Source organism: Mauremys reevesii, linkage group 8 (assembly GCF_016161935.1).
Source record: "Mauremys reevesii isolate NIE-2019 linkage group 8, ASM1616193v1, whole genome shotgun sequence".
NCBI classification, from domain to species: domain Eukaryota; kingdom Metazoa; phylum Chordata; order Testudines; family Geoemydidae; genus Mauremys; species Mauremys reevesii.
Window position 1 is genome coordinate 21,199,508 of NC_052630.1, and position 21,821 is coordinate 21,221,328.

Here is a 21,821-nt window from a genome sequence, read left to right on the forward strand (position 1 = left end):
TCCTGGATTCCTTCAGAGCCTGACTCTGGGTTGGCACTCACCACTGGTGCACTCAATACACTCTCACCTCGTGTGGTGACCAGCTGGCAGGGATTGCTATTGGGTCCCCAGGACCCATGATGAAATCAAAGGAGAACTTGGGTTTGGGTATAGTTTGTTCTTGTTCTGTTCCCACTCCCGACCTCCCACAGGCAAGACAAGAACTGGGTGTGCCGGGGAGGGTAACAGCAGCTGAGAAACTCATCCCACCAGTGGCAGATTAGTTCAGGGGTATCTTGTTGCTGTGCTGATGACACACTGATTCCCTGGAGGAAGTGGGGGAAGGGCTGAGCTGAAGGTAGTTTTGGAGAGAGAAGGTTCCCACAGCCAGCAGGGCAGGGTCCCAAGTCAGGGGGCTTGCTGAGCTGTATGAAATCAGCAGGGAGCTCTTGACTTGGGAATGCTGCTCTCTACCTCAGAGCAAGCTGCAGTGACTGGGGAGTGCAAGTCCTTTCTCTCCTCCACCTTCTCCTCCTCAGTGCTTCCCCCGGGGGATCTTGGCTCATGCTGGGCCTGTTTTGTTTGTTTGTTTTTTTCTTTTCACTGCCTGTTCTTTACCATCTGGTAACTGTGGGGCAAGGAGGTCCTATGACTTACACTGTCTACACAGAGAATGAGTGGCTGCCTGGCTCAACTGCAATTCTCCCACTGGGTCCTCAGCCTTTCCCCCACTAGCCAACACTTTCCTGTCCTCCCAGATTTTCTGGCAATAGGTGATTGCTCAGACATGCCTAAGGAAAGACTCTATCTCTGGCTTCTGATGTTTCTTCCCTTTGCTGTTCTCTAACGGCAGGTTTTTCCTGTCCCTGGTGTTCTCTGCATCTGACTTGCCTTCTGCTCTCAAAGACCTGCCTTTTTTTTGAAAGTGTCAAAGCCTCTTCTGTGCCGTAATTAGCGATGGGCAAACCTTAAAGGTTAGTTTAGATCTAAGCTGGCCCCCAGAAGTTCAGGTGCGTTTCCAGACTTCCTCAGAATCCCCTGAGTCTGCAAAATTGGGCTGGAGATCTTGTGTGAGGCTTGCACATGAGCTTTCCAGTGAGATGCTGCTTCCATTTTGGCCAGAAGTACAGTAAGGATGGCACAGTCACGCAGCAGTTCTGCCCTTGGTCCCACTAGGACCTGGGACAGCATGAAAATGAAAAATAATGGCACAGTAGAGGGGCAAACTTTAACATTCAGCAACTCAGTTCAGGCTGTGTGTGACGTTTGAGGCCTGTCTGGATCTTATCCACCCCAGCTCTCATGTCCCTAATCCGACAAGCCTAAACCTGCACTCCCTATGCAGGCCAAAACCATGGATGGTAGCTCTGTGCTGGGGAGGGAAAACAAGTCTGATCAGTGTCTGGGATGCTCGGAGAGTGTGCAGCGCAGCCCAGCATAGCTGGAGAAGAGCTATGAAAGCTGCAGGGTGTGTTTTCTAGTGTACGCTGTAGTATATATGGCTAGTATGGGTAATGTCTGCCTTGGGGTGCACGGAGATGGGAACTTGACGGAGGAATTGGGTTAACAGCTATGTGATGCACACCTGCTTATTGGAATGTTACAAGAATCTAGACAGCGAGCATCCCCTTTCCCCACCTCCACCTCCACATAACTCAGTGCATTATCTGAGCAGGTCCCAAGTCCCTCAAAGGAGAAATGACGATGGTGTCTCCTCCCAGTCTGTAGTGGAGAGAGAAGGAAAGCAGAGAGAGAAGGAAAGTGAAGTTGAAGAAATGAGTCTTGCATTCAGTTGTGGAAGTGGTTAGTTCTGTGGTCATTCTTGTACTTTGTGGCCAGGAGTTCCATAGTCCAAATCCAGCTCTGCCTCCTGGACTAATCTGAGGGCCAGCAGATTCTTTGTTCCAGAGGAACATTGCTGCCATTGGCGGCTAAGGTCATGGGCAGAGAGGCAATCTCTCGGGTAGTTGGGCCAATTCCATGGAGAGCTTTGGATAACAGAACAGAGACCTGGAACTGGGCTCTGGGCTCCATGGGGAGCCAGTGCCAGGAGCATGTTCATGCCAATCTGTATTGCTAAGCAGACAGGTTGCCATGTTTTGTTCCAGTTGGAATCCCTTTTGGGCCCTAGTGCTTTGTTCCACTCAATTATTGAAACTCATAGCTAGGAAGTCATGAATGCATAGATCAAGGTAGCCAGACCCATTTCTTGTAGGAGAGGTTGCAATCTTCTCATTGGGTGCAGACAGAAGTGGGCCCGTTTCGTCACATGGTAATTTGGGTATCCAGTAGCTCTGAGCAGTGTAGTGACTTACTAGTCTGAGGGCAGAGGCCCTCAAAAGAGGGGGATGTTCTAGGCGTGCTATGCCTAAGATTTAAAGGTACAGCGTTAGCTGGCACTTTTTCCACACATTCGATGGTTACGTCTACACCACCAGTGAAGGTGTGATTGTGGCACAGGTAGGCATTGACACCAGCGTGGGCATCTAGCAAGTACAACCAGTAGGAGTAGTATAGATGTGGTGGCACAGGCTTCAGCATGGGCTCACAATCGGAGTATTTACCTCCTGTCCCCAGCAAGCTTGTACTTGCAGCAGCACGGGCTTCAGCACAGGATAGCATCTTTCCTGCTATTGGTGCTAGCTAAGTTGAAGGATATACCTGTCCATGCTAGTCACGCCTTCATTTGCTGTGCAGACATACCCAAACGTGATGGAAACAGGGCAGTGTAGACTTCTAATATGTCATCTGTCTCCACTAGACCATGTTACTAACACCTTCTAACAGTGTCGCCTTTAAATCCTAGCCAAGACAAACCTAGAGTGGAGGCAAGTTCTGTGGAACAGTTTCGGTTTGTTTTGATCTGGCTAGTATTTCCACCCCACCCCACACTACCCACTTTAGCCCAACCGTTCTTCACCCAGCTGCTGACTTTCTCCAGGAATGGAGAAAACTAGGCGATGGTGCAGTTCCCATTTGACACAAAGACTATAGAGCTGACTGTCTTCTGTGTGCTGCTGGCACTTGAGTCTATGCTGCATTGTCCGCTTTCCTGGAGGCCTCCTGTAGGTATTCAATAATACTGTGAGCCCTTTGGGGCAGAGGTTGTCTGTCTGTACAGTAGGTGACACAATGGGGCCCCACCCTGGCTGGGACCATTAGGCTCTATGGTCATATGGGTGATAAATAATAAACAAGGGCAGTGTATTATATGCAATCAGAAGTTGAGGAATGCCCTGCTGAGCTATTTGAATGGTGATCTGATAGGCCAGCGAGCTCAGCAGGTGGCCAGCTGTCTCCTGGCAGTGACACAAGGTCAGAAGAGTCTGTATTTGTGTGTTTGCACAGTGAACGCTGTCCAAGAGGTGTCTGGACAGGAGAGCAGCCACTCTCCGGATGACAAAGGGTGCTCTGTACAATGTCAACCTCGCCCTTCAGCCCCTCTTATCTCTCTCCCTCCCTCTCTTCTCTGTAGCAGCAGCTTGATTTTTAGCACCTCTGATGATACCAGCTGGCCTTTGCTGCATTCCACGCAGGGGTGTGAAAAGCTGCAGGAGGCCAGAGGCAGCTTGAAGGGTCTCTGGCCAGCCGGCCTTGTTGAAGCAGAAGCCACAAAGCAAAAGGAGCTCCTAAACCAGTTTAAAACAACATCAATCATTCATGTGTAACTCTTTGAAGCAGCCCCTCTCTGCCCCAAAGTGGGGAGGTGCAGAATGCTAGGCCTGCGAAGTCCTCGGGAAGCTCTGTTTTCCTTCCAAAACACTATGTTCTCATGCTCTTCCTCTGAAAATGGCTGCCAGCACCCAAGAGCTACCCTACAATAACAGTGCTGTGTCCGTGCCTGACAGAAGGGAGAAAAAAATATAAGGAACGTAATTCCCAGCTTTGCAGGGAGGGGGGTTATTTAAAAAACCATGATGGGAATTGAAGATCGGGTCAAGGAATAGGGGGAAATAACATCCTCGACACCATCCTTATTGGCAGCCGGGTGTCAAGTTAAGAGCTGCTCAGTCTCAAGGCTTGGGCTGTGTCTACGCTGCCACTTTCAGCGCTAAAACTTTAGTCCTTCAGGGGTGTGAAAAAACAATCCCCTGAGCGACAAGTTTTAGCGCTGAAAAGCGCCAGTATAAACAACGCCTTATCACTGAGAGCTACACTGCTGGCAATAAAGCTACCACCACTCATTCGTGGTGGTTATTTTATCACTGGGAGAGCTCTCTTCCCCGGTGACTACGCTGCCCACATCACAGTGCTGCTGCAGCCACGCTGTAGCATGGGCAGTGTAGACATATCCTTGAAGTGGCTCTGCTCACCCATCTTCCCCTCTGCTTGTAAATGCACAATGTGTTGAACTTCTGGGTTAAGTGCGTTTAGTTTACCTGAGACTGTTTTATCTGATGTCCCCTTTGACCCCAAACCTGGGGGTGGGGGGTGTCTGAAGAATGGACCCTGGCTCAAACCAGTATATGACTAAACCCCCCCTCATGGGGGTCATAGAGGGTGTCCAAAAGCAGTGAGCAGGGTCCCCTGCCTGCAGGTGGTGATCGGATGCCCTCCTGCAGCATCGGCTGGAAAGGGAGTTATTGTTTCTCCAGCTCCCTCCTAGGCTTTGCTGTATCTCTGTCCAAACACTCAGTAGGTGGTGGGGTGTGTTTAGTATTTGTATTGCCAGAGCACCTAGGAGCCCCAGTCATGAACCAGGGCCCATCCTGCTAGGCACTGTACAAACTCAGAACACAAACAGTCCCTGCCCCAAGCTGCTTTTTCCTAGTTCCCCTCCAGCCTCTGCAGTAGCCCAAACCCCTCGGCCTGGATCGTTTTGTTCTCTCCTCCCCTAGCTGGCTCCCTGACTCCTGTTCTCTCTGCTGCTTTCCCCAGTGCTGGACCAGCTCCTCCCGGAGCTCAGCTTGCTGCTCAAGTTGCTGGATCATGAGTACCTGAGCGCTACCACCATGGAGAAGAAACTGGCCGTCTCCACTATCCTGCAGAAGCTGCAGCCCCCTGCAGGTCAGTAAGCTCTCCTTGCCCCTACTCTACACCCCCTCGCTCCACTTCTCCCCCCACTTCTCTCCAGGACTGCCCTGAGGCTTAACTGGCTTTACAAAGGAGGCTCTGCCTCCACTTGGGGGCAGGGGGCGGTGTCATGCCTCCAGTCCGCTCAGGCCTGGTCTGTGCAGCACGCTTGCTCTTACAGCGTTAAGTTTGGGAGGATGCCCTGGGTGGAAAAGCCTGGTTCTTTACCCCTGGTGCTCTGGGGTAAAGCCTGCCCATAGGCTGCAGGAGTGAGGGCCTGGGAACTGTCTGTCTCCTGGGGGATTCACAGCTCTGTCTGTGAAGCTGAGGAGAAGAGCTTGCCTCAGCCAAGGACGGTCCGTGGCAAACAGACATTGTGGTCTCCTGGCTGTGGGCAGAGAGAGATTGTAGTTCAGGACTGGACTCTTCTGCAGCAGCCAGGGAATTTGGAGTAACAACCGTCATGGGCAGCCGTAGAAACTGCCTTTTCCTTCATCCAGTGCAGTGAATATAAAATAAGGATACAGGAAACTGAGGTGAGGCATGAACGAACTAGCACTGGCTGCTCTCTAGCTCATGAGGCAGCGCATTCAGCCAGGAAGGTGGAGCACCCAGCCCTTGGATCTCCCTCTCCCTAGAGAGTCACTTACTGCTTGGCTGCATATCAGACCCCTTTACTGATGAGGCGCATGACTCCCTCTGGTGGTTTTTTCGTGCAAAGAAAAAGTCCTCCAGTTGACCTTGAGTAGCAGCGATACCGGCATTAAACAATAGCTGGAAAGATCCCACTACTCTACCCTTTTGATTTATTCAAGCCTTCTGGATACCGACGAACTCTCTGTATTTATTACTGTTTCACCTGCCGTGTGATGGGAGCTGCAGGCGCTCTGGGATGGAAAGTTCTCTGGTTTCAGCGCGATGTGTCTCCATATCCTCCGCTGAAGCGCTTGCTCGTATCATCCTTTGGCACTGCTCCTTGGCAAACCCTGGCAGATCCCTGCCGCAGCAGGACCCCCCTGAGACCTCTTTTCCCCTTTCTCCAGCTGTCGGACGTCAGAGTTACACAGCATGTGTACATCAGGCCGTCTGGCACACTGCTGCGCACTGACACCGGCAGCTCCTGTGCAAACAGGCCCAGCCCAGGGAAGGGAATTGTTGTGACTGGGCTGGAATTGCTCTGCATTTCCTGTGGAAACACTCATTTCCCACTGGCCTTCTTGCTGGCAGTTTCTGCTGAGAGGGGATTTCCATAACAGGCTTCACACCTGGTGGGCCACCTCCTCCCCATGGCACCCCGCAGAGTGAAAATATCTCTGTGGGACCCTCGGAAATGACCCTTCATGGGATGGAGAAGTGTAGATTTTCCCCTCGGCTTCCTTATCCTTGCTCTGTGTCATCTGTGCACTCCCACTTCTCCGCCAGCCACCTCCCTGCTGCTCTCCCCTCCCTCAGGCTGCTGCCCTTGGGAACCAGGTGTCCTCATGAGGGGCCTCGCAGATGAGCATGCGTGGCCTGATTAGCTGGGCTGGCTGCCCCTAGGGCTGCAGTGGTCTCTTGGGTTACTACTCCTGGGGAGCTGGGCGTGTGCCCATTTGAGTGGGGTCCAACAAAGAGTTGTGTATCTTGACTTTAGCAAAGCTTTTGATACGGTATCCCACAGTATTCTTGACAGTAAGTTAAAGTATGGATTGGATGAATGGACTATAAGGTGGATAGAAAGCTGGCTAGATTGTCGGGCTCAATGGGTAGTGATCAACAGCTCACTGTCTAGTTGGCAGCAGGTATCAAGCGGAGTGCCCCGGGGGTCGGCTGGGGATGGGTTTTCTTCAACATCTTCATTAATGTGGATGATGGGATGGATTGCACCCTTAGCAAGTTTGCTGCAAGAATCTGGGGGGAGAGGTAGATACGCTGGAGGGTAGGGATTGGGTCCAGAGTGACCTAGACAAATTGGAGGATTGGGCCAAAAGAAATCTGAGGTTCAACAAGAAGTGCAGAGTCTTGCACTTAGGATGGAAGAATCCCATGCACTGCTACAGGCTGGGAACTGACTGGTTAAGCAGCAGTTCTGCAAAAAAGGATCTGGGGATTACAGTGGATGAGAAGCTGGATAGGAGTCGGCAGTGTGCCCTTGTTGCCAAGAAGGCTAATGGCATATTGGGCTGCATTAGTAGGAGCATTGCCAGCAGATCGAGGGAAGTGATTTCCCTCTATTCGGCACTGGTGAGGCCACATCTGGAGTATTGTGTCCAGTTTTGGGCCCCGCACTACAGAAAGGATGTGGACAAATTGGAGAGAGTCCAGCGGAGGGCAACAAAAATCATCAGGGGGCTGGGGCACATGACTTTTGAGGAGAGACTGAGGGAACTGGGCTTATTTAGTCTGCAGAAGAGAAGAGCGAGGTGGGATTTGATAGCAGCATTCAACTACCTGAAGGAGGGGGTTCCAAAGAGGATGGAGCTCAGCTGTTCTCAGTGGTGGCAGATGACAGAACAAGGAGCAATGGTCTTGAATTGTAGTGTGGGAGGTCTAGGTTGGATATTAGGAAAAACTTTTTTTCACTAGGAGGGTGGTAAAACACTGGAATGGGTTACCTAGGGAGGTGGTGGAATCTCCATCCTTAGAGGTTTTTAAGGTCAGGCTTGACAAAGCCCTGGCTGGGATGATTTAGTTGGTGTTGGTCCTGCTTTGAGTGGGGGGGTAGGACTAGATGACCACCCGAGGTGTTCTCCAACCCTAATCTTCTATGATTCTAAGAGTTCCATGTGCTGGCCATGCTATCTTGCCCTGTCCATGCAGTCAAAAGGTGACTTTGCTCCTCCCCAGCAGTAGTAATGTCCTTTCTCCTTTCCAGGGAAGACTCTGGACTACATGTATGTGAACACAGCAGCCCTGCAGAACAGTACCAGCTTTGTGGAGTCCCTCTTTGAAGAGTTTGGTATGTACAGCTCATCACACCTTGCTGGCCATGCAGCGGAACTGCTGTGACTCTCTCTAGCTATCTAGCTCAACTCCCACAACCCCGGCAGAGGGCCGACTCCCTCAGCACTGGGAGTGAAGCCCTATCCTTTGGATGACCTGTTACTCAAGGGCTCAAGTCCCTCTTTGTTGGCTACCCAGGTGACTGCTCCCAGGGCAGGGATGGAAAGAGCAGGTTCCCACTAACCTTGGTGTAGTGGGAGCATTCCCAGCACCAATAAAACCAGATCCACTGCCCGAAGCAGGGGGTGACCCCATTGCTGTCACACTGGTCTATGCAGTACACACACACACACACACACACACAATATCTAGCTCACTTTGGGGCACCCAAATACTAGCGTGCCCCATAGCGTGTTCCACTTGGGAAGATGATGTGGTGTGAAGCCCATGAAAGCTTATGCCCAAATAAATGTGTTAGTCTCTAAGGTGCCACAAGGAATCCTTGTTCATTGTGGACTATAAATGATGTTCTTGTGACAACAGGCTAATTCTGGAGTGGGCTGGGGGTGGTCAGTGTGTGGCACTGAGAAAGAAAGAGAGGCCTTCCCTGAAGGTCTGTCTGGGGAGCCCTGTTCCTGGCATCATTGCTTGGCTTAGCATCTCTTCTCTAACCCCACTCCAGACTGTGACCTGCGAGATCTCCAGGATATGCAGGAGGATGATGGGGACACCAGTGAGGGCATTGGCTTGGAGCTCACAAGGAGCCATCCATCTAAAAATGTGAGTCCAGCCACCTCAAAATCTCCATGCCCACAGGTCCTTGGGGTCCTGTCACAGTCACGTGGTAGTGAAAGGACAAGAATTGCAGGCATTTGGATTGAAACATGATGATGGCTGGGCTGGGGTTTCTCAAGCCACAGTCCATGTCTGCTCTGAGGGGGTGGAAGCAGACAGCGAAAGGGGAGGGTCTGGGCTCTGGGTTTGATTACCTCTTGGATGGGGAGAGGCACGCGCAGATCCAGGAGGCCGAAGAGGAGACTTGTTACCCTTCTCTTGCCGTTATGGGAACAGCTCTTGTTAATGGGGCCCCTGGACACCCTGTAACTCGGCCTCATCCTGCTCCTTCACTGTAATTCACACTGGTCTGTCTCTCTCCTTTGTAGGCTCCCAGGGACCCTCCTCCACCACTTCCCACAACCCCCCCACCTGAAGATTACTACGAGGAGGCCCTGCCTCTGGGCCCAGGCAAGGCCCCTGAATACATCACCTCCCGCAGTGAGTCTGACCCTAGTAAACAGGAAGCACCTGTGGGGAGGGGACTGGAGAATACCCAGCAGGCTGGCCCCTGGCATGTCTGTACAGAGGCTGGCATGGGAGCCAATCAAAACCAGGAGCCCTTGCCAGCGTCCCACAGGGCGCTGACCCTCACTGGCTTGTCTTGGGGAAAGCAGTGACCTGGGGTGGGGGCAGTGGCACTCCTGTCCCTGCTGCCTTCCCATCCCCACATAGTGGTAGTACGGGGGGCTGTTTGCACCCACCTTGCCGGAAACGCCTCAGTCAGGGCTCAGTGGCCAGGAATGTTGAGATCCTGATGCAAGACAGTCTCTCCCACAGCTGGCCTAATGGCTTAGGGCAGGGAGAGGGGGTGACTAAGGAGCAGCAGGTTCAGTGGGAGCTGGATTTTATCTGTGTCAAGTCCTGGTCTCTCTGAGGCCTTTGGAATGAACAAAGCCACAGTCCTGGCTCCTGCTGTGGGCAGTGAGAGTGAAGGGGATCTTTCACCCGGTAGCAACACCTGCCTCCCCTTTGGGAGTGACATTACTGGGCTCCCAAGGAGCTCCTATCCAGGGCCTGATGTGGGGCAGCTGCCCTGAGCACCCTTGGGCAGGGGCTCCAAGATCCCCACCCCGAGCCCCCAAGGGAAGGAAAAGATTTCCCCAAAGTGGGAGGTTTTTGCTTTGTGTTCTCTCAGGTTAGGATTCAGCCCCTCAAATGCTCCCTCCTCTCCTAGCCGCTGATCTCAATGCCTGTGTGAAGGGCAGCCTGAGGGGAGGGGGGTGGTGCGCTCCCAGGCCCTGTATGTGAAGGGGGAGTGTGTGCTGAGCCTCCCCGGGAGTGGCTGTGACCTTGGAGGACTGTCAGGAAAGGAGCAGGGTGCTTTTCCCAAACCATGTCACTTGGCAGCCGATCTCCTTCCTCCTGTGGGCGGGGCTGTCCGGTGGCTCCTGGAGAGCTGGCAGAGGAGGGAAAGGAGGTTTTCTGCTGCTGAGGCTTTTTCAGATTAGCCTGTGGACAAAATCCCTCCCCTTCTCCCACCACTTTGTGCTTCCATCCAGCTATAACTGAACCTGTGTCTAATCCGTTACACTTGGCCTTGCTGCTGAGCTGGAGCTGGTGTTGGCAGCTGAGAGCTCCAAGCTGTGGCATGACTTGCTTCAGTGCAGCTTTCTGATGGGCCCTGTCACCGGTGTCTGTGCCACACACATGCCCTGCTAATATCCCAGTCCCTGTGCAGGGGTCTCCTTCATCACAAATCTCACACCCTTTGCTCTCTCTGCAGATAGCTCCAGCCCCCCCAACTCAATCGAGGATGGCTACTATGAGGACGCAGACAGCAACTACCCTGTTACCAGGATGAATGGGGAGCAGAAAAACTCCTGTAGGTACCAGGGCAAAGGTTTTTCAAGACAGGTGCCTAACCAGGGGGAAAGAGCCAAAGGGGATGAGCCATCAGCCTGATGGCCAGGGGTGGGATGGGGAATCCTACACAGAGCCAAAGGGTACCTAGGAGTCTGTGTGGACCACAGCCCTGTGGTAACCATCAATGGTAGTTCTGTGGCCTTCAAGGCAAGAATTGCTCCAGGTGTTGAGAGCAAAGAAGAGAGCCAGGGGTCTGTTAATTTCTGGCAGTTTATAACCAGGTATAAGAGGTTATACTGCTGCTCTGGGAGCCCTTGACTTTAGTTAAAGTAACCGTGCAATGAAAACAAAGACAGCAGGCCGAGAAAAGCTTCAGCTGCCTGGGCAAAGAGCTGCATCCTGGAGTATCCCTTGGAGGTCAGTAGTCCCTGAGCAATTCAGACATGTACACTGATCTTACACAGGCTGCTCAGCAAATAGTCAGGCCTCTTGCATGTCCTAGCCAGTGCTTTCTCCACGAGTGTCTCTCCATCTAAAGAGAAGGTTTGTCACACGTAAGCAGTCACTTAGACCCCTCCATGCTTTGCGTATTCCATAAAGAGAAATGCCAGTGCAAATTGGAAAGGAGCTGGAGGAAAATGGAAATTTAGTGCTGAACTGCTGCTGTTCCAGAGTTTGATTTCCCTCCCCCTGCCCCACACACACTCAAAGGCTTTCTCTCCCAAGACACTGCTAGGAGAAGATGATCCTCCAGGCTGAAGTCCCACTCAATGTGCAGGGCATTGGAGCTCTGTTGTCAGGAGCATCCTGGGGTGACTGGGAGGGTCTCTGCTTCCTTCCAGACAATGACTCTGATGCAATGAGCAGCTCCTATGAGTCATATGATGAAGAGGAGGAGGATGGGAAGGGCCAGCGACTGACACACCAATGGCCGTCAGAGGAAGCGTCTATGAACCTGGTGAAGGACTGCAGGATTTGTGCCTTCCTGTTGCGTAAGAAGCGCTTTGGGCAGTGGGCCAAGCAGCTGACAGTCATCAAGGACAACAAACTCCTGGTGAGACTTTAGCTTCCTGAGTGCTGGGGAGTGCAGGGGGACCCAGGATACAGGAAGTCTTTGGGGAGATCTAGAGTCTGAGCGATCCTAAGCTGGAGAAACGGGGAGCCTCCTGCGTATAGGGTGCAAGTGAGCCAAGAGCACCAAAGGACATGCAGCAGCTTTGCTAATCCCTGCTTACAAGTGGACTAACCATGCATGTTCAGTGAATTGTTTGAGTAAATGAAAGGCCGTGTCTTCCATGGGGCTGTGAGCAGGGCTGAGACTGCCTTTCATGGCAATATTGCATATCTAATCCATGCCTGCTGTGCAGAATAACAGCACCTCGGAAGCACTTACACCGCGAGGCCCACAGTCCAGATCTCTACCCAGAAGCCATCAGGGTTCACCCTGTATATTTATCACTGGAAAAATTAATGCAAAGCATCATGGGTAAAGTCATCATGCAGGTCAGTTACCTTGGAGACAGTGTGGCCCAGAGGGTAGGGTACAAGACTCTGTTCCTGGTTCTGGGAAGGGAGTGTTGTCTAGTGGTGCAAGCAGGGACTCCTGGGTTCTGGTCCTGGCCCCTTCTGTGACTTTGACTTCCCTGTAGCTTCCTCCTCTATAAAATGAGGCTAATGATACTGTGCCACCACTGTGAATTGCTACAAGGTCGCTAGATGAAGCCCCCTGTAAGGGCAGATAGAGCTTCAGCAGGGATACTCCCCTTTGTGCTAGCACGCTCGTTCTCTGCAGCCTGGCAGGAGATGCAGGCAGGCCTCGACTCTGTGGGAAACAACTGTCTCTTCTTTTAGTGCTACAAAAGCTCCAAGGACCGGCAGCCACACCTGGAGGTGCCCCTGAACGCCTGCAGCGTCAACTATGTGCCTAAGGATGGGCGCCGCAAGAAGCATGAGCTGCGCTTCTCTCTGCCAGGGGCTGAGGCTCTGGTGCTGGCAGTGCAGAGCAAAGAGCAGGCTGAGGAGTGGCTGAAGGTACCTCTTACTGCAGCTTATGCCTTTCTCCCTAGCCCACACCACTGGCCACACAGGCTTCCTCCCTCCACAAAATCCAGCCTTTCCCCATTTGACCAGCTTTTGTCCTTCTGGTGGAACCTCCTCCTTGTACTGGTGCCATCTCAGTACATGGCCCAGCTCCTGTGATCCCTGTCTGACATAAGTGGGTAGGCAGGTTAGCTGCCTTCATGGGAAAGGCCTAGCTTCCAGTGCTGCCTTATCTCTGAAGGGAAGGCGATTTTTCCACCCATCTTTTATCATTCCTGCCAGACTGGGACACCAGCTGTGGGGCGAGCTACCAGGCCCAGGGAGCCCCGGCCCCTTTCCGCTCCCCGTGTGATAAGCTGGAGTCCCATGGGCAGAGGGAGAGGGGAGCTGTTTGTTTACCCTCCCCCTCCTTTTTCCTGCCTTTGTTCTGCCAGTGGGAGGCTGTGTAGCTTCGAAACTGTCCGGTGAAGTTACCGGATCTGCCTTTGAGCTGGCAGCGTGTAAAGGCCTGAAACAGGAGTGCATTTAAATAGCACCACCTCCCCCCTGGCGAGTCTGAGCTCCTGCCCACCCCAATCTGCTGATGTGGGGCATTTCACTGCTGAGAGATTGGGACGCCAACCCTGTCCCATTTCTGCCCCCCTGCCCTGTTATGCTGCACTCCAGGGCTCCTGGTGCTGTCAGGTCCGCCCTACTCAGCCTGGCTACTGCATGTGCCTTGGTTAAGGGCCCCGTGAGGGAGGAGGAGGGATGGGAGAACTTCTCCCAGGCTGCACCTGTGTGGAGATGAGCAAGAAGTTCTGGTCACCCACATTATGATTGTAGCAGCTTTTCATCACCCCTCTCCTTTTGCTGGCTGGCAGGGATGGGACACGGGAAGGCTGAAGCAGTGCAGGGTGGGTTGTCCTCATGCCGTGTCCATCCTGACCGGCATCTCCCCAGAGAGCCTAGGCTCACCACAACCTCACAGGAAGGATGGTCAAGGCCCTAATCTGGGACTCAGGAGACACAGACTCAATTCCCTGCTCTGCTACAGCCTTCCTGGTGATCAGTACGTAAAAGATTGTGGTGCTCAGATGCTATCTATGGTGATGGGGTCGTATAGGTACCTTGGGCAGAACCCCTGTAGGAGATTGCCAAAGCTTCCCAGATCAGCTAGCTGGAACCTAAGGGGCCTTTGTGACTGTAGTCCGAGTCCTCGTTAAATGTCCCTGAACCTTTTTAATGGCCAAACCATTTATTATCTCAAACAGGACTTTGTGGAGGGAGTTTCAAGACCCTGCTCCAAAGGGAGCTTTCAGGGCACAACGTGTTGCTTTGTTCCCCCTGGAAGGCAGCAGGGGACTGGATCAATCATTCCAGGAAGGGATAGTTCATAAATAGCTACGGCAAAATGCTGTTTGCTGTGGTCGGGTCAAGCAGTGTGGTCAGAGCTCCTTTGTTACTGGGGTGACGACTGGGGGCTCAGTCGCTCCCTGTGGGCCCTGAGAGGCTGGTGCTGAGTGGTCTGTCTCCACAGGTGATAAAGGAAGGGAGCAGTGCCAGTGGAGGAGGAACAGGTGTGACTGAAGCCCCTACATCCCCTGTGCTGCATTGCAAGATGGACCTTGACAAGGTGTCTCTCCCCTGCCAGTGCGGGTGGCTGGGGGTTAGTGATACACAGCAGAAGGGAACAGTGACTACGCTCTCAGGAATCGGGCAGCTGAAGGCTGGGTTCCTGGGTTCTACAAGATCAGCCTTGCTCCCATTGGTTGCATGGCCCTTCTGTGGCACCCCCTATGATAGCAGAAGGGGTCCCCCTCCAATGGGCGACAAAAAGCCAAGACCACCTCCCCAGCCAGCCCTGGAATGGAGATGGGGGTTCCTCTAGGGGGGTGGGGCATATGCCCTTTCCTGTCCCCCTGCCTAGGGTGGGGCTATCAGGAGCTAGGCTGGACACTGACCTTTGCCAGACTCGCAGAACTTCGGTCAGGGATGGTCACTCAGTGCGGCATTGACGTGGTTAAAAGCCATGGGGACCTATGTCAAGGGGAGGAAGGGATGGAGAGAGGAACTGCACTGAAATGGATGCCTGCCCTCCTCCCCGCAGAGGTTATCACAAGACAAACAGACGTCTGACTCGGACAGTGTGGCAGCAGGAGAGAACTGCACCCCCATGCGCCGAAGGGAGCACGGTGAGAGCCCCAGCCCTGCTCTGACCATTGTGGGCCCATGGGCTGGCACTGCTGGGGGGAGAGGTGCAGGGGAGGGTCCACCCCACTGCAGGAAGCATCCTCATCACCTCTCTGCAGCTGTCTCAATAAGCCGCCGGCTGCCAGGAGGTGGGAAGGGGACACCCATGCCTGCTGGTATAGCTTCCCCTCACTGCCATGCGGCCCTGCTGCATGTGGTGGAGTTGCTGAGGCCCGTGCTACAGAGAAATATTTGCAGCCTCTGCCTGAATCTGCCCCTGGCTCCATGCACCAGTTCTCTGAAGTGCAACAATTGCTGGGGGTGAGGATGTCCAGCTCTTGCCCCATAGGTGTATCTCTCCCCCCTCTGCCCTCCTCTCCTTGCCGCTGTCTGACACCCAAAACCCCTTCCTGCTCTCATTGCAAAGCCCAGCCTGAGAGATGGTACTACAGTGACCTCTTTGCTTTGGCCAGCCTTGGGGGATAGGGGGTTGCCATTTACTCCTGAGCTGAGCTCTCCTCCCTGTTCCCAGGAAAAGGCAAGAAGAGTGGCTTGGCTGAACTGAAGGGCTCAGTGAGCCGGGCAGCCGGGAGGAAAATCACCAGGATCATCAGCTTCTCCAAAAAGAAGCCATCCCCTGAGGACACGCAGACGTCCTCCACCGAGGAGGACATCCCCTGCTGTGGTTCGTACCTAGCGCTCTGGGGCGATGGGAGCCAGAAGGAGTTTTTCTGGGTCTAGGTGGATGTTGTTCCTAGGGGACTTGGTGCTAGGTGTAAGTTGTGCCACAAGGCCTTTCTCTTGCCCATCAGACAGACCACCCAGTAGTGGGATGGGGACACCATCCAAGACACAGGGAATTTCACTGTTTCCTCTGAATTCCACCCGTTGCTCACTAGCCCTGCGACAGCATCAGGGGCTCTGCCATAAAATGGAAAGGGATTTCCTACTACAAGCTTGTAGCCTGGGATTGACCTCCTCCATCGCTTTTTACACTTACACACACGCGCACGCACACACTCTCTTCTAGCTCAGTGTCTCCAGCCTGTGATTGCAGGACCAGACTGTTGCACCCGGGGCAGAGCACTCCGGGTACACATCTGGCGAGGTGCTGGGACCACACAGCTGTCAGGTGCTCTCTGTGTTAAGTGCCATGTGAACAGGGTGATTTGGTTTTCTCTCTTCTAAGCTAGAGTGGTAGAGCTAAAGCCTGCAAGTTACATAAACAATTGGAACAAGTTATTAAACAATCCATTTGTAAACCCCTAGAGGAGAGGAGAGTTCTAAGGAACAACCAGCATGGATTCGTCAAGGACAAATCATGCCAAACCAACTTAATTTCCTCCTTTGTCAGGGTTACTGGCTTAGTGTATGGGGAGAAGCATTAGATGTTATATGACTTAATTGAGTTAGGCTTTTGACACAGTCCACATGACATTATCGGCCACCTGACCAGGACAGTAATAGTGATGATGAAATGCTAAGGGAAATTAGAGAGGCTATCAAAATTAAGAACCCAATAATAGTGGGGGATTTCAATTATCCCCATATTGACTGGGAACATTTCACTTCAGGACGAAATGCAGAGACAAAATTTCTCGATACTTTAAATGACTGCTTCATGGAGCAGCTGGTACGGGAACCCACAAGGGGAGAGGCGACTCTAGATTTAATCCTGAGTGGAGTGCAGGAGCTGGTCCAAGAGGTAACTATAGCAGGACCACTTGGAAATAGTGACCATAATACAATAGCATTCAACATCCCTGTGGTGGGAAGAACATCTCAACTGCCCAACACTGTGGCCTTTAATTTCAAAAGGGGGAACTATACAAAAATGAGGGGGTTAGTTAGACAAAAGTTAAAAGATACAGTGACTAAAGTGAAATCCCTGCAAGTTGCGTGGGCCCTTTTTAAAGACACCATAATAGAGGCCCAACTTCAATGTATACCCCAAATTAAGAAAAACAGTAAAAGAACTAAAAAAGAGCCACCGTGGCTTAACAACCATGTACATAAGAACATAAGAGAGGCCGTACCGGGTCAGACCAAAGGTCCATCTAGCCCAGTATCTGTCTACCGACAGTGGCCAATGCCAGGTGCCCCTGAGGGAGTGAATCTAACAGGCAATGATCAAGTGATCTCTCTCCTGCCATCCATCTCCATCCTCTGACGAACAGAGGCTAGGGACACCATTCTTACCCATCCTGGCTAATAGCCATTTATGGACTTAGCCACCATGAATTTATCCAGTCCCCTTTTAAACATTGTTATAGTCCTAGCCTTCACAACCTCCTCAGGTAAGGAGTTCCACAAGTTGACTGTGTGCTGCGTGAAGAAGAACTTCCTTTTATTTGTTTTAAACCTGCTGCCTATTAATTTCATTTGGTGACCCCTAGTTCTTGTATTATGGGAATAAGTAAATAACTTTTCCTTATCCACTTTCTCAACATCACTCATGATTTTATATACCTCTATCATGTCCCCCCTTAGTCTTCTCTTTTCCAAACTGAAGAGTCCTAGCCTCTTTAATCTTTCCTCATATGGGACCCTCTCTAAACCCCTAATCATTGTAGTTGCTCTTTTCTGAACCTTTTCTAGTGCTAGAATATCTTTTTTGAGGTGAGGAGACCACATCTGTACACAGTATTCGAGGTGTGGGCGTAAAAGAAGCAGTGAGAGATAAAAAGACTTCCTTTAAAAAGTGGAAGTCAAATCCCAGTGAGGCAAATAGAAAGGAGCACAAACACTGCCAACTTAAGTGCAAGAGTGTAATAAGAAAAGCCAAAGAGGAGTTTGAAGAACGGCTAGCCAAAAACTCCAAAGGTAATAACAAAATGTTTTTTAAGTACATCAGAAGCAGGAAGCCTGCTAAACAACCAGTGGGGCCCCTTGACGATGAAAATACAAAAGGAGCGCTTAAAGATGATAAAGTCATTGCGGAGAAACTAAATGGATTCTTTGCTTCAGTCTTCACGGCTGAGGATGTTAGGGAGATTCCCAAACCTGAGCTGGCTTTTGTAGGTGACAAATCTGAGGAACTGTCACAGATTGAAGTGTCACTAGAGGAGGTTTTGGAATTAATTGATAAACTCAACATTAACAAGTCACCGGGACCAGATGGCATTCACCCAAGAGTTCTGAAAGAACTCAAATGTGAAGTTGCGGAACTATTAACTAAGGTTTGTAACCTGTCCTTTAAATCGGCTTCGGTACCCAGTGACTGGACGTTAGCTAATGTAACGCCAATATTTAAAAAGGGCTCTAGGGGTGATCCTGGCAATTACAGACCGGTAAGTCTAACGTCGGTACTGGGCAAATTAGTTGAAACAATAGTAAAGAATAAAATTGTCAGACACATAGAAAAACATAAACTCTTGAGCAATAGTCAACATGGTTTCTGTAAAGGGAAATCGTGTCTTACTAATCTATTAGAGTTCTTTGAAGGGGTCAACAAACATGTGGACAAGGGGGATCCGGTGGACATAGTGTACTTAGATTTCCAGAAAGCCTTTGACAAGGTCCCTCACCAAAGGCTCTTACGTAAATTAAGCTGTCATGGGATAAAAGGAAAGGTCCTTTCATGGATTGAGAACTGGTTAAAGGACAGGGAACAAAGGGTAGGAATTAATGGTAAATTCTCAGAATGGAGAGGGGTAACTAGTGGTGTTCCCCAAGGGTCAGCCCTAGGACCAATCCTATTCAATTTATTCATAAATGATCTGGAGAAAGGGGTAAACAGTGAGGTGGCAAAGTTTGCAGATGATACTAAACTAGTCAAGATAGTTAAGACCAAAGCAGATTGTGAAGAACTTCAAAAAGATCTCACAAAACTAAGTGATTGGGCAACAAAATGGCAAATGAAATTTAATGTGGATAAATGTAAAGTAATGCACATTGGAAAAAATAACCCCAACTATACATACAACATGATGGGGGCTAATTTAGCTACAACGAGTCAGGAAAAAGATCTTGGAGTCATTGTGGATAGTTCTCTGAAGATGTCCACGCAGTGTGCAGAGGCGATCAAAAAAGCAAACAGGATGTTAGGAATCATTAAAAAGGGGATAGAGAATAAGACTGAGAATATATTATTGCCCTTATATAAATCCATGGTACGCCCACATCTCGAATACTGTGTACAGATGTGGTCTCCTCACCTCAAAAAGATATTCTAGCACTAGAAAAGGTTCAGAAAAGAGCAACTAAAATGATTAGGGGTTTAGAGAGGGTCCCATATGAGGAAAGATTAAAGAGGCTAGGACTCTTCAGTTTGGAAAAGAGAAGACTAAGGGGGGACATGATAGAGGTATATAAAATCATGAGTGATGTTGAGAAAGTGGATAAGGAAAAGTTATTTACTTATTCCCATAATACAAGAACTAGGGGTCACCAAATGAAATTAATAGGCAGCAGGTTTAAAACAAATAAAAGGAAGTTCTTCTTCACGCAGCACACAGTCAACTTGTGGAACTCCTTACCTGAGGAGGTTGTGAAGGCTAGGACTATAACAATGTTTAAAAGGGGACTGGATAAATTCATGGTGGCTAAGTCCATAAATGGCTATTAGCCAGGATGGGTAAGAATGGTGTCCCTAGCCTCTGTTCGTCAGAGGATGGAGATGGATGGCAGGAGAGAGATCACTTGATCATTGCCTGTTAGGTTCACTCCCTCAGGGGCACCTGGCATTGGCCACTGTCGGTAGACAGATACTGGGCTAGATGGACCTTTGGTCTGACCCGGTACGGCCTTTCTTATGTTCATTCTAATAAGCAAACTAGGGAAATATGGTCTAATTGAAATTTCTATAAGGTGGGAGCACAACTGGTTGAAAGACAATAGTCACTTAGAGTAATTATCAATGGTCTGCTGTCAAATTGGGAGGGTGTATCTAGTGGGGTTCCGCAGGGCTCAGTCCTGGGGTTAGTACTAGTCAATATTTTCATTAATGACGTGGATAATGGAGTGGGGAGTATGCTTATAAAAATGTCTAACTCCAAGCTGGGTGGGGTTGCAAGCACTTCGGAAGCCAGGATTAGAATTCAAAACAACCTTGACAAATTGAAGAATTGGTCTGAAATCAATGAGATGAAATTGAATAAAGACAAGTGCAACCTACTTCACTTAGGAAGGAAAAATCAAATGCACAGCTACAAAAGGGGAAATAACTGGCTAGATGATACCACTATAGATCTGGGGGTTGTAGTGGACCACAAATTGAGTTGACAATGTAATGCAGTTGCAAAAAAGGCTATAATTATTCTGGGGTTTATTAAAAGTGGAGACAGTCCAGAGGAGAATAACAAAAATGATAAGATTTAGAAAACCTGACCTATGAGGAAAGATTAAAAATACTAGCATATTTAGTCTTGAGAAAAGAGGATTAAGGAGGGACCTAATAGTCTCCAAGTATGTTAACGGCTGTTATAAACAGGGTGGTGATCAGTTGCTCCTCATATCCACTGAAGGTAGGACAAGAAGTAATTGCCTTCTCTGCAGCAAGGGCTATTTAGGTTACATATTAGGACAAACTTTCTAACGATAAAGGTAGTTAAGCTCTGGAATAGACTTCCAGGGGAGGTTGTGGAATCCCTGTCATTGGAGGCTTTCAAGGACAGGTGGGTCACACACCTGTCAGGGATGATCAAGGTTTATGTGGTCATGCCTCTCTGCAGGAGGCTGGACATCATGACTTTCCAAGGTCCCTTCCAGCCTTATGATTCTATGAGTTTAGTAAGTTGCTCAAAATGCCCTGAGATAAGATGCTGCTAAAGAAAATCAATGAAGCTCCATATGTCTGTCTGAGAGACTCATACTGGCCCCCATTCCCATAACACCCAAGTGCATCACAATCTTGGATGTAGCTATCCTTGCTACACCCCTGGGAGATGGGGAAGTGCACTTATCCCATGGGGAACTGAGACACAGAGACCGAGTGATCAGTCACACTGGCGGTCTGTGCTGGAGCTGGAAATGGATTCCAGGTCTCATTAGTCCCAGGCTAGTGCCCTAACTGCTGGACCATTTACCTCATGAATCCTGCCCTCAAAACAAGGGGATGAGCATGGTAACCTCACAAGGCTTCTGCATCTACAGTTTCTGTGGACAAATCCTAATGTCCTTACTTGGGCAAACATCCTGTTGACTTCAGCAGAGATTTTGCAGAGTATGAACTTACTAAAGACCAAGCTGCACTTGGGCCTTTGATTTGGAGTTCTGCCGTTCTAAGGGGCAGATCTGCTGGTGTCCAGAGAGAGAGTCCTGCCCCTGTGGAGTGCTTCGACTGCCAGAACAATGTGGGGGAACAAGGCCTACCCAGACGTAGGGAGATCGGCCGTGATTCCCTGACAGGCCTGGACGTATCTTGGTAGGATACTGCAGAGCAGCATTTCAGACTCTGGGTACGACAGGGATCACAGTAGTTAAACACCCGCGGCTGGCCTGCGCCAGCTGACTCGGGCGCGTGGGGCTTGGGTTGTAGGGCTGTTTAACTGGTCTACGTGTCCAGGCTTGGGCTGGAGCCCCAGGTCTAGGACCCTGTGAGGTGAGAGGGCCCCAGCTGCAGCCTGAGCCCGAATGTCTACACTGCAATTAAACAGCCTCTTTGCCCGAGCCCTACGAATCTGAGTCAGTTGGCACAGGCCAGCCACGGGTGTCTCATTAGTGTAGACAGACCCACTGACTGAAGTAGAGCGAGACAAACAACCTTTCGGAGCCTCCCACCCAGCCCCGATTGGCTTTCGCTTTCCACCTTTCCTTTAGCATCATGCTTGGTAGTGCATATCAGCTGGACCTAATGAACTGAGACTCTCTTCCCTTTGGGAACCGGCTCTCCCTGCAGGTTACCTGAATGTCCTGGTTAACCAGTGCTGGAAGGAGCGTTGGTGTTGCTTGAAAGGCAACACGCTCTATTTCCACAAGGACCGCTCCGACTTGCGGACGCACGTGAATGCCATCGTCCTGCGCGGCTGTGAGGTGGTGCCAGGCCTAGGCCCTAAACACCCGCTTGCTTTCCGCATCCTTCGCAGTGGGCAGGAGGTCTCTGCCTTGGAGGTGAG

At 50.8% G+C, this 21,821-nt stretch overlaps 1 protein-coding gene across 1 annotated transcript in view; it reads left to right on the forward strand.

Annotated features, from left to right (window-relative positions):
- The window catches only part of AFAP1L1 (actin filament associated protein 1 like 1), a 62,245-nt gene that overhangs the window by 30,709 nt on the left and 9,715 nt on the right, over nucleotides 1-21,821 (forward strand). Inside the window, exons 2-12 of the mRNA XM_039485517.1 lie at nucleotides 4,858-4,986; nucleotides 7,847-7,930; nucleotides 8,597-8,694; nucleotides 9,078-9,189; nucleotides 10,475-10,573; nucleotides 11,397-11,608; nucleotides 12,406-12,585; nucleotides 14,114-14,209; nucleotides 14,684-14,768; nucleotides 15,299-15,451; nucleotides 21,605-21,816. Coding sequence (XP_039341451.1) covers nucleotides 4,858-4,986; nucleotides 7,847-7,930; nucleotides 8,597-8,694; nucleotides 9,078-9,189; nucleotides 10,475-10,573; nucleotides 11,397-11,608; nucleotides 12,406-12,585; nucleotides 14,114-14,209; nucleotides 14,684-14,768; nucleotides 15,299-15,451; nucleotides 21,605-21,816 — 1,460 coding nt within the window. The remainder of the gene's footprint in view (nucleotides 1-4,857; nucleotides 4,987-7,846; nucleotides 7,931-8,596; nucleotides 8,695-9,077; nucleotides 9,190-10,474; nucleotides 10,574-11,396; nucleotides 11,609-12,405; nucleotides 12,586-14,113; nucleotides 14,210-14,683; nucleotides 14,769-15,298; nucleotides 15,452-21,604; nucleotides 21,817-21,821) is intronic.